Source organism: Canis lupus, chromosome 36 (assembly GCF_048164855.1).
Source record: "Canis lupus baileyi chromosome 36, mCanLup2.hap1, whole genome shotgun sequence".
NCBI classification, from domain to species: Eukaryota; Metazoa; Chordata; class Mammalia; order Carnivora; family Canidae; genus Canis; species Canis lupus.
In genome coordinates this window covers 13,383,473-13,400,970 of record NC_132873.1, presented here as the reverse complement: position 1 = coordinate 13,400,970, position 17,498 = coordinate 13,383,473, and the positions used below count along the sequence as shown (strand labels likewise).

The window sequence follows — 17,498 nt, the reverse complement described above, 5'->3', positions numbered from 1 at the left end:
TATTCTTATCAGGAAATCAGATGATGCATTTTAGATAACTAATCCACTGTATTGGTGCCTCTGATATTAATTAAAGTAGCATGGCCAGCCAGCTCTTTCTTTTCCCAAAATGAGCTTTACTGATTAATTAAAAAGGAAGAATCCAAAACTCTCTATTGACCATTAAGGAGTTTATGTTTTAGATGCCTGGTATTTTGAAAACAAGGTATCTTAATATTTTAAATGGATGATTGCCAAGTGGTACTCTTTCCCCAATCAGGCGTTGTTTTTTTTAGGTTCAAAGTGAGGATTTTTTGTCACTGACAAATCTTTTCCAGAGAGCCCCGGGGAGGGCGGGGTGGGGGGCCGGGACTGCCAATTTTAGCTGGGAGTTTGAGTGCTTTATATTGTTTTAATTAATTACTTTGAATATCTGTGGCTAGGACTCTCAGTGTTAAACAGTGGCTAAAATGAAAACCTAAGCATTTCCCAAATCCTTTTGGACATTACAATAAACATAGTATCAGAAAAAGTTTCCTATGGCCACTTGGTTGGAATGCTTTGGACATCATTGCCCCTCTCTGAGATTCCAAAGTCCAGTAGCCTATCAGAAGCTCTCAGAAAACTCAAGTTATACTTGCTCCTCTAACTTAGCATTTCTTAAGCTTATTTGATCATTTTAGCACTGACAGTCTTCCTCCCCAAAACACATAAGCCAAAACTAATCATGAAAAAACATCAGACACATTTCAATATAGGAATTAATCTCTACCTGACCAGTATTTTTCAAGATCACCAAAAACAAGGAATGTCTGAGGAATTCTCACAGCCAAAGGAAACCTAAGGAGACATGAAATGTTAATGTATGCCAGATGGAATTCTAGAACAATAACGAAAAAAAGGATATTTGCTAAAATTAAGGTAATCTAAGTGAACTATGGACTTCAGTTAATAATAATGTATTAATATTTTATAAATAATTATAAGTAATATACCATACTGAGGTAAGATGTTAGTAACAGGAAATTGTGTACAGGGGCGCATGGGAATTATTTGTACTATCTGCTTAATATTTCTGTAAATCTAAAACTTTTCTAAAATTATAAAGCCTATTTTCTTTAAGTGGCATTAACAAGACAAGTACTTCTTTCGAGGAAACTTTCTATTTACAAGTATTTACTCAGCATGCAAAATAGATTGGATGATGTAAGAATATGGAAATTTTAATTAAGCTATTTGGGGAAAGGAAATGTGAAGAAATCAAGGCATGTAAAGATAAAGATGCTGAGCCAGGATCTCAAATTCAAAGGTCACAATTAGAATCTCTGTATTTCTTTGGCCCATTAGATATACAAAGATGCCACAACAACTCAGAAAAAATACAATCCTTAGACTCCTGAATGAGACCCTTTGATATCTGACTGGAAGACAATGACAGAATGGAGTCTAGAACATTGCAGACTCATGTTTATAAAGATTGAGTGCTGAATTCAGATGTATACATGCAATGCTGAATTCCGAGGTTACACTCCTCCCATCAGGCTTCCACATCTTAGACATTTGCCATGTCTGCCTTGGACAGTCCTATATAATATCTAGAGACGGATTTGCCAGTAACTCTTATTATTTACCAAGTTTTCAGGCTCTTGTTTCTATAGCAGTAATTCCAGAAAACTACTTAAAATATTTTATATATAATGATTTGTGGTATAATGATTAGTAGTATCATTTCTAATAATAATAATGATAGTAACTACTATCTATAGAACATAACTGGGACTTTGCTGAGCCCTTTATGTTTTTCTGTTCACACTTTGTAACAAACAATAAACTAGGCATTGTCCTCACTTTATAGATAAGGAAACCCTTCTGTGGATCCAGTTCTTTGCACATTGTCAGAGATCTAGGGATGCTCCTTGATTTATTCACAAGTCATTCAATCAATGTTTCAAAAGCTAAACTTCTTACATCCTTTTTAAATATGTTCTTGTGGATAATAAATAGAACCCTTATGCGAAGCAATTTGGGGGGAGGTTTGGTATTGTAATCAAATTAGTTATTGTATCAAATTAGTCTAGCTCTTCTTGGTATGAATAGGAAACTAGAATGAGAACCTGAGGAAAGTATTGAATTTCAGTAATTTAAAAAAAAGACAAATACTTGGTAGGAATCTGGTAAGAAAGCTTACTTTCTTTATATGTTAATTTATTTGTGATGTCTTTAAACAGAGCTTTATTTGTGATGTCTACAGAAAGTAGATTTGTTTTAATACAATTTTGTTAGCTTGTTTGGAGGTTTTTACTTGAGTTACTGTTTTGAAAATGGGAAAGTGTTCTTAGTTTCCACCAGAGATAGTCATTGCCTATGTCATTATCTTCAGTGTGGGGACAGTGGGCCAACAATGAGACTACATTGCTGGCAGCAGCTTTCTAGAACTGAACAATGAATCACGTCTTCTCAACTACATCTCTAAACCAAATGGCATCGGTGTGGAAGTGAAGGCCCTGCAATAGCTATCACTCACTTAATATGTACATACCCATTCCATGACTTATTCAAACTTTACTATAATTTACAGCTATCGGATATATGTCAGTGATTTAACTTTTCCAGATCTGATTTGACTTAGCTGTGAAATAACATAGAGTAGGATGTGGGCCTAATATGAAATTTTTTATCCTTTCTCTATGTAAGATTTATACTAAGAGAAAATCTTAGTATATCTATATATACTCTTAATATAGAAAAGTTTGCTGAAAACTTAAGTCAAAACTATCTTTTAATATACAGTATCCAAGAAAACATAGCCACCTCTGGTTTGAATTGAATACTTTTAAAATGGAAAGAACTAATACATTAGCCATTGTCTTTTCTAGGGTTTAGAGAGAGTTGTGTTTTTAAAAGAGTACATGGAGTAATCTTCTCCAATTCATCATTTCCCCTTAGCTATTTCTTTTCTTACCTTTCTCTATCCAATTTCCTCATACTGTGGGTTTCCCCTATCCAGAAGGATTCTTTGACTCTACTGTACAGTCAATATCATATGTCAGTGAAAATTAGATATCTCTTTAAATGCCAAACAGTAATTTAAAACATACATATGAAAATTAATGGTGATCGTTTATTAAAGGAGTAGATAGGCCAGGAAAGATCTGTTAAAAATCAAGGTAGTAACAACAACTATTTGCTTGATATCAATAGTGGACTATTAAGCATGTTTTTGACCAAGCTAACCATTGAGTTTGCTTGGGTTTTCCCTATCTTAGTAATAGTAATAACAGATCAGATTTTCCCAAAGTGATGGCTACTATTTTTCTGATTCCAATCCCAGGAGAGGTCACAGGGCATTGAAGAATGGCAGATGATCGGAAAGACGAAGCAAAGGCGCCTCACTGGACCTCAACTCAACTAACAGAAGCATCTGCACACCCACATCCGCCTGAGATTAAGGATCAAGGCGGGGCAGGGGAAGGACTTGTCAGAAGCGCCAATGGATTCCCATACAGGGAGGACGAAGAGGGCGCCTTTGGAGAACATGGGTCACAGAGCACCTATTCAGATACCAAAGAGAATGGAATCAACGGAGAGCTGACCTCTGCTGACAGAGAAACAGCAGGTAACGAAGGACTCCTCTGTCCCCAGTGCTGGCTTTGTGCTTTGAAGTCTGTTTCATCTGAAAGTGAATTAATTTACTGCGATGATCCTCGTTCACTACTGCTAGGACTGAAATTTCAGTCAGTCAGGGGAAATAGACACCAAAAGGAGAGAAAAATCTTAGGAACTAGCCCAACATTTCCCCCAAATTAGTTGTATTCTTAATCTCATCTTTCTAATTTTAATAGACAAATGGCTCAGTGTATGGGTGTTTTGCTAGTAACTCAGCATTTTAACTCACTGAAAGGAAATTTCACAGCTAGTTACTTATTAATTCTCTTGAATGATAATGGACCTCAATCTGAATGACTGAATAGAAGGATATTTACTTTTGGGGGCAGAAAGAAATTTAGAGTTTATCTCCCAGCCTTTCAAAAAATAAGGAGAGATTGGGGCATCTGTCTGGCTCAGTTGGTAGAGCATACAACTCTTGATCTTAGGTTTGCAAGTTCAAGCCCCATGGTGGGATTTAAAACAAAATCTTAAAAAAAAGAAAGAGAAAGAAGGAAAGGAAACGAACACACACACGGGAACCATTCCATACTTCCTCAGAGAGCTTTGTAGAAACTAATATTATAGATGCTTGAAGAAAAACATAATTTGATTTACTCTTAAGTACTTCCTTTCAAAGTATAATTTCTACCAATAGTCCTCTTTATTCTATCATTGATAATATCATCATTGATGGCATAGTCATTATATACCATTAACAGTATAGAGAAATGCTTGCCTGCACTATATTCTTCACCATTATTTTCCTTTTTTTTTTCTGCAAACAGAATTTAATGTATTTGAATACAGTAACTTGTAGGCATGCTGTTCCCAAAATAGCCAAACTACAAGTAATAAGAAAGGCAATACCCCCTTTCAAAGTCCTCCCTTGCTTATTCAGACACTGGTTTTCTGCATTCCATCTCTCAGCAACACTTCTCAACTGTATACTTTGTCCAAAAAATACATTTCAATTTTCATAGGGTAAGATTAAAGATATTTCAGATAACTGAGGAGAAATTACGTAAGGACATAGGGTATTTTTTTTAATCCCCTCATTTGATAAACTACTGTCGAGCATTTTCTTTACACAGGGTGTGTTAGCTTCTGTGCCAGGGCTCGTGCAAGGAATGGTCTCTGAATGTCACAGAGCAGATGACTTATCTGCTCTGTGTGCAGACATGAGTCCTGTGCACACAAAAAAATGTAGAACATAATGTGTCCTGTGCCAAATTTGAAGGCAAAAGTTGAAGAGGGATTGTTTCTGCTTAGGACCAATTCCCAAGTAGCGCACAGAAGCATCGTGAGAAGTCACAGCAGACTCGCAGGGGTGTGGCAGATTATTTTAATAGCTCAAAGGGAAACACAGTGATATTCAACATCTGTTAAACACCGCATGACGTCAAGATAGCTCACAGTTTCCACATTCAATCACACTACATTCCTTTTTTAAGATTTATCTTTGTGAAGTCAGGTTTTTGGCAGTTGCTGTGATAAGAAGCAAGCACCCTACGGAAATTCACATGGAACAAGGGAAGAGAGTGAGTGTGCAATCTAATTCAAGCATTTCAGAAGCTAGGTAGTTCTCCCTAGGCACATATGCCCCATTAATAGGAAACTGTGGATACAAGTGAGATAAAAATGTTATTTTTGCCTTTCATGGTCACAATGAGGATCAAATAAGAGCAAATAGTGTAGAAAGTCAATGAATCAAAAAATAATATCTTCTAATTACCATGATTGTTATGGGTGTGTCAATATGGACAGCAGGGCACTCTTGTTCAAGGAATATTTTTCTACAGCTGAGTACAATACAGCTTGAACAGGTGGGACTTGTGTGTCAGGAGAACTAACTAGGAAGATTTTGAGGGAACTGAGGCATGAGGAGAGAGGACATGATGGAGCAAGATGCTTGTGGGGAAGGCAAGAGAGATTGTGATAGACCAAGATTTTTCTCATCATTGTATCCTGCAACACCTGAGGTTATACTTCAAGTGCTCAATTAACGTATGTTGAGTGAGTGAATGAATGAGTGCATGAATGAACGTAAAAGAAAAAAGAAAGTCCCTTTCAAATTAATGGTGAAAAGTCTTATCTTACCAGTTGAACCTCACAGATGATGATAGAGGCTGATAATACACTAAAGAAAAAAGTCACTGTTCATGTTCAATCAAGCAGTGAAGAGCTAATATCACTATTTCATTTTTTAGTGGTCTTAATTAAGTGTATAAGAGCCTCAGAAAAATCTCTTTGCCACATCAGTGTGTCTTCACCAGTTTCATTGAGGAACTAATATAAATTAAAAGGAGATTAACAGCTGTTTCTTTTCATTTATAGGTTCAGGACCATAAATGAGTTAATTTTGATTTAATTTTGAATTCAACTCAGTTGAATAATAATAATTCAACTCAGTATATATCACATAAACCTTATGTTACCATATAGACTCCGAAAGTTCCATATGTATGCTCACAGTTGACAACAAAAGTTTTCAACAGCCAGCTGTGGGTTACCAGAGTAAAGGTGGTGTGCAATCCTAACAGGGTGTGATTTTTAAATTAACCTCTGTCCAGAAATAACAGGCTATGTATTAAGTCCATAAAATGTGGAAAGCTGTGAGAAAGGAAAAACGTACAATATTGTCTCCTCATACCTACAGAGGATGTTCTAGTGATCATGTGTAATTAGATTTCTCTCTACTTTAGCTTAATAAAATTATTAAGCTTAAAATTATTTAGCCTAATAAAATTATAAAATTATTAATTACACATAATTGTTTCACAAACAAAAATCCTTCCCAGTAGAAAGACGTGTTCTTCAATCTCAAATATGGTCTTTAAAAATACTGTCCTCTGATGGTAAGGATCACTCACATGAGCTGGCATTGTATTTCGAGGTGATTATTTTAAAGAGAACCAGAGAGGGATCCCTGGGTGGCTCAGCGGTTTGGCGCCTGCCTTTGGCCCGGGGCGCGATCCTGGAGTCCCGGGTTCGAGTCCCACGTCGGGCTCCCGGCATGGAGCCTGCTTCTCCCTCCTCATGTGTCTCTGCCTCTTTCTCTCTCTCTGAGTGTCTATCATAAATAAAAATAAATAAATAAATCTTTAAAAAAAAATAAAGAGAACCAGAGGAACTATAGCCTCCCTTTTTATCATTCCCATATGATCTGTCAGTACATTGCATTTTTCCCTTATAAAAGATACTTCTCAGGGCCCTTTTAACATGACACATTTCAGTAACATCAGGTCTTCAGCTATATGCTGTGATGTTCAGGCCACTACTGGTTGAATCCAAGGATCTTTCTTCTCTTCATTGTTAGAAACGAATTTATCCCCAAGGTGGTTTATTTTTATTCATCTCTAAAAGCAGGATCGTGTAATAAACGTTACACAATTACTGCATCTCTCGCCCCTCCTTTCTTCATCAGGTGGGCTTACGTCAACCAAAGATCTTACCTCGTTTTCTCTCACCTATGCTTTTCAATGTTTACCTTCATTTCTTGGCTATAATAATTTTGAATTTTTTTACGTAGGCAAGCCCATAGTCAGCTTTTCTTTGATCCTATGTGCTGAGACTGAGGGAAAGGGTAGAAGGGAATTCTAGAAGGCGATAATATTTTAAATTACATTTCTTTATGGATTACTCTTCTAGATTTTGTCTCTTTCTTTACAGTTGAAAGCTAATCCATAGAAAAGTAGATAGAATTATTTGCTCACCTATTGAGGCATAACTTTTGATACTTTAAGAATTTTTCTTATATATTCACTAAAGTAACCTTTATAGAAGCCATGCCACAAAAGCACAAAAAAAGAAATGAGAGACCACTGAGAATCTAGTCTGTTTGGAAAGCTGTTATTATAATAAGAGTAAAAACATCAGTTTTTCTTATTAAAGTATAGTTGATACACAACATTACTTTCGTTTTGGTTGTACAACATAGTGAGTCAACCTCTCTGTACTAAATGCTGCTCTGCGCAAGTGTACTTCCCATCTGTCACCTGCAACACTATTATTGTGCCACTGACTATGTTCTCTATGCTGCACCTTTTATTCCTGTGACTTATTCATTCCATAACTGGAAGCCTGAACCTCCTTCTCCCCTTCCCCCATTTTGCCCCTTCCCTCTGTGCCCCATTCCCTCTGGCTACTCTCAGTTCTCTGTATTTGAGTCTCTTTCTGCTTTCTGTTCATTTTAAAACAGTCATTTTTAAATTATCTTCCAAAGCATGAATCATAAAAGGCTTGTGATGAACTTTTCCTCTCTCTTCCACCTTATTGTTATTGAAGAAAGCAAGGGTACCACATCTGGTGCCCCTACAGTTCCGACTCTGAGTGGAAATTAGGAACCCCATCCTTAAGTTTCTCATCTGAGGGTGGGGCCCAAACTCATATTGGCATTCATATCAAGATAACTGGAAGAAACCAGTACATAAGACCACCTTTCACAGTCCTCCTCTTTACAGGTATAGTCACTCATCTGAGATCAGATGACTACAGCCGGACTGCAGGTCACCCACTGCATAGACCAGTGCAATGCCCGCTACCCCACACTGCCAGGTTCAGAACAGCACGGGCAGCTGTCACAGTTATCAATTATAGTCCTCTTCTATTGCAGGACAGTCACATCCATGGACCTCTAAGAAGGACAGAAAACTGTAACTTTAGTCTTGGTTTTTAGTATTAGTGAAGCAGGAAAGAGGTGGTTCTCAGAAGTGTATAGATGCCACAACATGGAAGTATTTAAAATCATGCTTCCATGATTTGGGCTATCTAAGGTACAATGCTTTCAACATGAGCAGCAAACACAGTCAGAGTAGAAAGTGCCTTTGTGATCATCCAAAGGCAACATCAGCTGTCTCTTGGAGTAAATATGAAGATTAAAGAACATTTCCTCAGTTCCCCCACCCCACCCAGTTCCCCAAGGGTGTTTTGTTTTCCCAACAGTCCGGGGATCCTATTCAGGTCTACTCCCTCCTGAAGCAGTGAGATCTGTAAAAGCTCTTCTAGGTGATACACCGTTGCTCTTCCAGAGCTTACCAGGGGAGCTGTGCCTTTGGAAGCCTTGACCTGCACTTTAGCATCCCCACAACTCAGGCAGCCAAGTGATGAACGCACTCAAATACATAAGTTGAGTGTTGCCAGGATTTTATGTTTAGGCTTAAAAATATATGACGGAGGAAAGTTTGTCATCATTCATGTGCAAAAAGCTGAATATACCTTTAAGCCTCTCTCTGTTTCCCTTTCCAATCTTAGAAAATTCAAACTTGCCTTTTCTTACCTCTCTCATTCTTCCCACCTCCATTCCCAGATTTGAGATTTACTAGTAAGAGTCATCATGCCATTTAAAATATGGCATATTGTATATGATATTATATTAATGTACACAGAGCCAAAAACGTACAGAACCATTTCTCCTGTGAAACACTAAAGCCATCTGCACCACCCCGCAAGGCAAATAAACACGCTGGCCTAACAATACAAGAGGTTGCAGATTTTCCTTCCCTTGTTACCATGGCAACCACTCTTTGCTGGAGCTGCCATTTCCCGGAGCTCCGCAGAGAGAGGAGCATGCGGAGCAGAGTTATTTAGCATTCAAGGGTGGATCTGCAGAAAAGCGCAGGGCCTCACTGCGAAGCTTCTGGGCCTGGCGGCGCCGATGGATGAGTACAGAAAATGGGGATCTTGTCAGTGTTTTCCTTTGAAGAGTTAGGCATCTGGGGTTAGAAAGAGTAAGGAAGATAAGGATTGATTTTTTTTTTAAAAAAAAGGCAATTCACAAGGTTTGTATTTGTCATGTTTGCTTTGTCCTGTGTGATCTCTATAGCATTTGAAGCAGATTTGGGGTATTAGCTTCATTATAATATGTGGCTTGTCTTGTTGGTAAATAGAAGGATCTGTACCTGATGGAGAGCTAACTGACATGGACATTATAGTAAAGGCCTGCATCTCTTACTCTTGGTAAGATAGGAGCTTATATATAGTAGGTATTACTAGCTAGAGCTTAAAGTGTTTTTACAAAGTGGAGGAAAACACAGGCACCAGATAATGTTGTTTACTTAAATATGCAGTTATATATATAAGCTAGTTCTCCCTATAAAAATCTACTTCACATCTATGTTTGCTCCTCAGCAAAAGTCTTAAAGTAGGATGAGATTTGTCTTCAGCCAATAATTCTGAATCAAAATATAAGGAAAACTTGGTTTCTCTAGACTTCTTTTAATTAAACCCAGTGACTCAACAAATTAAAACATGTTTTTGTTCCTTGGAATTTTAATTGCCTACAAACACTTCCAGTTGTGAAGAGCAAGGCTCTATCTAACACAATGTAATATGATATTTAAAAACTAAAATTGATTTGCATACACATTTACTCCCTTGTATATTCTTCCAGAAAATTCCTCCCATGCACTTAGTGGAAATCAGTCTTGTTTCTTTACCATTTTGTTTTACACTAAATGTCAGAACCACAGTCATAAGCACTTTTTAAAAAAGTGTTTTATCATTCTCTTTGGCCCACTGACACTTTGAAAAATTATTTTGTTGAATTTGAATCTTAATCAGTGTGACAGATTCGAGCTAAGAACAATTTAGACCTACTTGTAAAATTATTCTGTCCGGCTTGTTTTTAAATGTAAATATAATTTAATTATCATTGTATTTTCTTACTTGACCCTCCCTCCTAATCCTGTATCTTCCAAGACTTTATCAAATGTTCTCCTCTATAATTTGCTGTTGCGTTTTGTCATCACTTTTTTTTTTCTTATTAAGGTATTCCCATTTTTTGAGGTTTTTAAAATTTCCACTTAAGGAAGAATTCTAATGTTTCATAAAATCTTTTTTATTTGCAGTGAGCAGATGAAAATAATCAGTCATATCAGCAAGTCTTCATGGATTCAGTTTTGGATAAGCTAAGCCTTTGTTTTGCTGAGGATTATGCATGCCCTTTTTTTTAAAGATTTTATTTATTTATTCATGAGAGACACACAGAGAGAGGCAGAGACTAGGCAGAGGGAGAAGGACGCTACCTGTGGGGAGCCTGATGTGAGACTCAATCCCGGAACCCCAGGATCATGCCTGAACCAAAGGCAGATGCTCAACCACTGAGCCACCCAGGTGCCCCTGCACGCCCTTTATCTGTCTCTTATTATATTTCTTTTTTTAAAAAAAGATTTTCTTTATTTATTTATTCATGAGAGACACAGAAAGAGAGAGAGGTAGAGACATAAGCAAAGGGAGAACCAAGCTGCTCTCAGGGGGCCAGATGTGGGACTCCCAGGACCCTGGGACCATGCCCTGACGCTCAACCACTGAGCCACTCAGACATCCCTCCTATTATATTTCTAAGAATTCTCTCCTCACAAAAAAAGGGGGAAAAAAAGATAAAAGAACAACTTTAATAGTAATTTGCAACAAATAAATTGCTCTACCACATATTAATCATTGATGGACAATGTATTTTTTGAAATGAATAACATATATATAAATTGATTCTATTGCTTGTATGTACCTAAGAAAAATATCTGCCACTGTATGCCAAATACCACCTCAAGGGCTGGCTCTGGTTTTGATGTTGCTGCTCCTAAGAGGTTAGTAGACTGCAGAGTACCTCAAGATAGTCACTCCCCCCTCCTCCCTCCGCAAGTTACTGTGATGAACCGACTCTTTCTGCTTCAGTGTACCAAGCCTTCTCTTCCTTTCATTCCCTCACACTTCACTGCTCCTTAGCACATTACATAAAGCACGTGCTTTGACTGTCAGGGGAGTCTGGAAATTCATCTCAGGAGCAGATGAACAGAACAACTGGTGTTTGCCTTGCGGATCTGGTAGTGAAAGCATGATCTGACTTGGCATCATGAGTCCTGAGGGGAAAAAGGACACTGAGCCACTAGCTGCCCTCTCACGGAGTGGTTCAGCTCACAGAATGAATCACTATTCAGCAACGCACATAGAAAGTACAATTCGAAACCCAGCCAAACTGATGAGCAAAGAAAGAGGAACACATATGTCCCAGGCTCTCATTGGGACTTTTAACGAATATGCAAGTGCTAGGTGGTTATTAGAACACAGAAATGAGAATAAAATGTCTGTTTTTTACAACTTATTTCAGTAGTCCTCGAAACTTAAGACAACATTAGGCAAAATGAGTAATAACAGAGGAATCAAAATTCAGAGAAAAATCATCTTTAATAGTGATGACTAAGTCTCAGCAGCCTGGAAATTAGACTCAAGATTTTCGGTCCAAATTTTGTATTTGGCAAGACAGATGGAGACAATGCTGGGATATGAGCACCTCTGTTTCGCCCATAAGAGACCCCAGCATGAATGGTCAATTCCTCTGAATGAACTAACAATCTTACCTTTTGCAGAACAAGTTCAATTTCCCCAATCTATGGCTTCATTCATGTGCTGCATTGAAACAGGAATGGGAAAACATTTTGAAAGGGTACATAACATACAGGAGAGGTTTTCAGGGTCCACGGTCAAAGATCCACGATTTTATTCTCTCCGAGGAATTTTTTCCTCTTCTGAACACCTCTGTGTAACATGTTCATCTCTTACTAATAGCTCTAATCATATGGATCATTCTACTGAGCTTATTTGTTACTTGTTTTAATCTGCAGCACTAAGTTATTGGTTTTTTGAGGTAAGAGCTCAAAACATTTCATCTTCATGTTCCTTTTGGTATATAATGCAGTGATTGTTTTCTATAGTAAGTGCTAATACATTTTTTAAATTGATATAAAGAAGAGAGAGAGTTCATATCCATCTTAGGTTTTAAGATTAGAAATCTCATAAGCAAAATGGGGCTACCAAAATTATACCACAGTATGAGCAATGCACTTGTGGGAATGATGGTGTTGGCAGGAATACTGGATATAAAGAAGCAAATGAAGAACCTAAGAGAGAAGGTTAGAATCAAAGTGAGGACTATAGAACTATTGACTTGAACAGAAAGGAATTAAGTAGGAACTCTGAAAATACCATGGGAAGGATACGGTGGAAGATGACATGGTCTGAAAATGGGCTGAAGGTTTGGTGTAAAGAAAATATACCTTTGACTTAAGATAGCAATATGACACCTGATTAGAAATATTTTCTTGATGATAAAAATTAATGAACTGGAAAGAATATGGAAATGGAGTAAATGACCTTTCTAAGAGATATCTATAATCTAACAGCTAGGTAACACATGGATAGTGAATAATTTCTCATGCTCATTCCTGCAAAATTGAGCCCAGTGTAACAATTGGCTCCAGTTGAAATGGCACTGAAATATCCTGCAAACAGAACTTTAAAATTCACGCCTCTGTTGATCCTCTGGGTGTAAGTTAAGGATTGCCTCACTGTTCTAGGTCAGGAGCTCATATAAATTTCAATTCTGACAAACGGGCAATCTGATTCTTTTGGAGGGGGGCGCATCTGATTCTTAAAGCAAATGGATGTTCTAAGTCATAGATATAATTATCCTTCTTTAAAGGAATATACCAGTATGGTCTTAGAGAGAGATGTATCCTATTTTTGAAGGTCAACCTGTATGAAATATCACCAATGCCCTTTTTTTCTCTATTTCATCTTTGAGTCTGTAAAATGATTTGCAAATGATAAGTTCTTAGCTAATGAACATTTCTTTACTGAGTAATAGGGATAATTATTTGCTCACTTTTGGAAAAATATTTTGATTTCAATTAGATATACTTCTCCAGTTTCATTATTTTAAAAAGTGATAAAAGCTTTTAGTAACCCATTTTTTTTGGTGTATTAAAATGAAAGATGCTCCCATTTACATGTTCTGATTCTAATCATGAAGTATTTCAGTAATTAAAGGACTTTTTTCTTCTTTATAAGGGAAAATCATCATCACATCATTTACTATTAATTTTATGAGCAATTTTAATAAATGAAATTTTTAGACACTTTCTCCTTGCGACATTTTGTACATCATTATCCTTTATCCTAAAGCCCATGCACATTTCTCTTTCTTGAAAAACTATCTACTGGTGGTCGTTGTTGTTTTTTTCTCATCAGCTTGAAAAGTAGAGATTTATGACTAAAGCACTGTAAAGATTGGAATAGACCTGCTTTTGTCCGAGCTTTACCAGAATGAAAATGCTAACATAGGGAAAACTGTTTTTTCTCCGAAAAAAAGAAAGCACTAATTTGACCTAGACACCAAAGCATGTAAAATATTCCCCCAGGTCAGTTCCCACCCAATTCTTAGAAGTCTCTCTTTCAGTCAGAAAAGAAACAAAGAACTGAGTTTGAAGCAAGTCCAGATGCTACTTTCAAAATTCACATTTTAGGAAGAGGAGTTCATTCATTTGGGATAACAATGATCTCTATCCTCATGAAATATCTGCCTACGAAGTTGATGGTGCTTGAAAATGCCCATTAGACCACATTGAACTTGCACATATGATCTGAATGCGACACTGAAAATACTGAATGCCCAAGAACTTGGATGTTTTGGTGACACAGATTTCCTTTCTAGTTGGATTTCATCGTAAGGAAGAGTAAATTGAAGATACCCTTGCTGATAATTTAATGTCTTAGGACCGGAATCACCAGATGAGGTTGAATTTATTTATTTTTTTATGTAAAGGAGTATAAACTTCCCAAATTATGTCTAACTTTTTAAAGTTCATTTTTTTTAGATGAGCATTTCTTCAATTCTAATTACAAATGCTTGAGTCTCCTGGGTCCCCAAATAATGGTGAATTTCAACTCCTTTATGTTCTCTGATACAATTGGATGTGAAAAAACTGTATAAGTACAAAGTGCGGGATCCCTGGGTGGCGCAGCGGTTTAGCGCCTGCCTTTGGCCCAGGTCGCTATCCTGGAGACCCGGGATCGAATCCCACGTCGGGCTCCCGGTGCATGGAGCCTGCTTCTCCCTCTGCCTAGGTCTCTGCCTCTCTCTCTCTCTCTCTGTGTGACTATCATAAATAAATAAAAATTTAAAAAATTTAAAAAAAAAAAAGTACAAAGTGCTTTTCTTCACCAGGTTTGTAGAGAAATGAAAATTACCAAGTATGCTTTTTAGAAAATATTTTGGAAAATACTATTTGATTAAAATGTTGAGGTGGTTCTTTTATTTTATTCTATAAAATTTTAAGTATGATGCTTTAATTAATGTGATTGCATTTTTACATACTTCTCTTCCTATAGCTTTTGATCACCTTGTTGCTATCAGACCAAATTCTTCATGCCTCTTTGCTTCATGTTGCGTTTCAGAATTATCCAAGAAAAAAAGTAGAAATCACAAAGCTCCCTGATCTCATGAGACTTTTTCCTTTTATAGCAAACTTTTCTTCAACAAAACAAACCCCAATATAAGCTCAAATAAAACATTTTTAAGGGGTAGAGGATCCCTCTAAAAGTTGAGAAAAAGGGACCGACAAACTTTCAAAGGAAGTAAGAATGAATCAGAAATATTTTCAGGCATATTCTGAGAACAAGGAATTGGGCAACCTCTTCACTATCAGAGCAACCATATATGAAATAACAGAATTGTAATTTCATTTTGGAAAAAAGAAAAAGCTACAAGTCCTGATTTAGACATTTTTCTTATATGTCAGTAAGAAAATAGTCTACATTTTCATATGTTTTTGTAGGAAATTGGATTTTTATTGCCATGTCTTTACTAAAATGAAATGAAGATTTATGAAATCTGATTTACCGTATCATGAAGAAACCCCATGTATCCCTTACATAGGATTGTGTCTTTGATGGCAAATGCATGTTTTTAAACATAGGATAGCTTGTAGTTACAGTGGCATCTGCCTACCTGGGAACTGCCATGAGCAAAATTATGAAGTAAATAAAATTTGCTTTGAGTACCTTTTCCTTTGCTTCCTGCATCCCATTTCTTCATTTTCTTCCCTTTGTCAAAAGTCACCTGAAGTTACCTCCTATGGTCAGGATCCCACCTTTAGCCCCATTGCAAAACACAGTTGCCTTGCCCAATGTCAGCCTACCTCCCTAGATAGCATCCTATTCTTAAATATTTCTCTACTCTGCCACTCCATCAAAATTGATCTACCTTCTCTTTTTGCTGGGCTCCCACAATAGAACAGCCAGAGCTATTACCATAATCAGTTAGAGTTCTATGCTTTCTAGATGTCATTTACACTCAGACATAAAGATTCAGTGGCTTCAAACAGAGTGAATGCCTTGGCTCTTTCAAGTATGCTATCGATGGCACCCAGGCTTTGCAAATATTCCTAGAAGTATACTTGGTAACAATGAAATCAATCTACAGAAAAGAGATATAGATTGACTTAGTAAACAACACTGAAGAAAAATCCTCAATGTAAAATTTTATTTCAACAGATCTCTAAGGGGTGTTTTCTAAAGTAGAATTTGTATATTCTGAAGATAACTTTGTTTTTTCTTTCTGAAGATAACTTTGAAGTTACTATTACATGTTCTTGTTTATTTTACATAATGAAACTTTTTGTATCTGCAGATGGAGAGAAATTCATTAAATAGTATTTTCCTTGGGATGCAATAATCAATCCAGAATACAAAACAAGTCGTCTTTATTCTAGAATAATTTTTGTCATGAGGAAATTAAAAATCCTATTAAAATCTTTGCTTTTTCCTATCATAATATGACCAGATTACAAATATAACATTGGACTTGATACTTGCTGTCTTCCTTTAAAAAACTGATCTTGCAAAGTCTCTTGATTTGCTACTCGGAGGTCCTAAAAAAGAGAGTCTTTAACTATTATCAATTTTACTTGTTTGGAATTTTTTCTGAGAATGTGTCTCCCCTTATCTTGTGTTGTGGCTGAGCTTTTATTTAACAAAAATATTAATGAATAATAGAGGGATAGCTCAAAACTATATCTTTCTTATTTTTTATTTTATTTTCACTATGGCATTTTAATTTTCAGAATTTCATAATGTAATTAATTATTTACACCTTTCCCCACAGGATTATTAGAATATGGTTCTCTGGTTTTTTATACATATATATGAAATATATATTTAGTTTTATATAAATATATATTATATTCATATTAATTTTATATATAATTTGAAAATTATAAATAATTACCATACACATTTATTAGTGACTTAAAGTCTGCCAAGTGGTTTTAGGGCTGGTGTAAAGAGAATATTTGTGGATGATATTTTAAATAGCTACAATGGCAAAAATAAAATAGGCAGTTATAGAAGATGGTGAATCGCTTACTTAAAACATTTATAGTTCATGAGAGACTTGCTAAGAAGAAAGCACATAAGGTTGATGTTGTATGCTGCTATTTGCACATTCATTCTTAGAAACATGGTAGGACTGGAGGTTGAAGCAAACTATAATTACATAAAAGTCATGTTGGTCTCTCTATGTGTTGATTGAATGTACTCTACAATGTGTTTTGAACAAAGTGATTTTTCCCATCACATAGTTCCCAAGTTCCATATGCTTCTAGGTCACAAGGCCTCCAAAGATTTATGTAAGTTATAGTATCATAAAGGTGAGATAGATGGAGTGAACAAAAGGTGGTTTTTACCAATTTATTATAACAAACAGGTTCTCTTAGAAGAAATAACTAGGTTTATTTAGGTAACTAGTAACAACTATTCCTGGTATATAGAGAACTTCTATTTGAACAGTTTACTCCAATGCCTTTTTTGGAACCTGGAATATTTTTCCATCATATTCTTGGTCCCAGGTTTTGAAACTATAGAAACATTAATTCACCCAAATCCCAGCCTTGCTTCAGGTGATCAAAGTCTTTGAGGTACTCAAATACAGAATGAAACTTTAAAACATGGAGAGACTTTTATGTGCATGAGTGCTGGCACATGCATAAACACACACACACTGTACTGCATTTCTATACACACCTTTAAATTTTGTTCAT

At 36.3% G+C, this 17,498-nt stretch overlaps 1 protein-coding gene across 22 annotated transcripts in view; it reads left to right on the top strand.

Annotated features, from left to right (window-relative positions):
• MAP2 (microtubule associated protein 2) overlaps positions 1–17,498 on the top strand; it is a 294,178-nt gene that overhangs the window by 212,757 nt on the left and 63,923 nt on the right. For all 22 annotated transcript variants that reach the window (XM_072812966.1, XM_072812961.1, XM_072812954.1 and 19 more), the window contains one exon: positions 3,311–3,595. In XM_072812966.1, coding sequence (XP_072669067.1) covers positions 3,334–3,595 — 262 coding nt within the window. In that variant the 5' untranslated portion in view covers positions 3,311–3,333. The remainder of the gene's footprint in view (positions 1–3,310; positions 3,596–17,498) is intronic.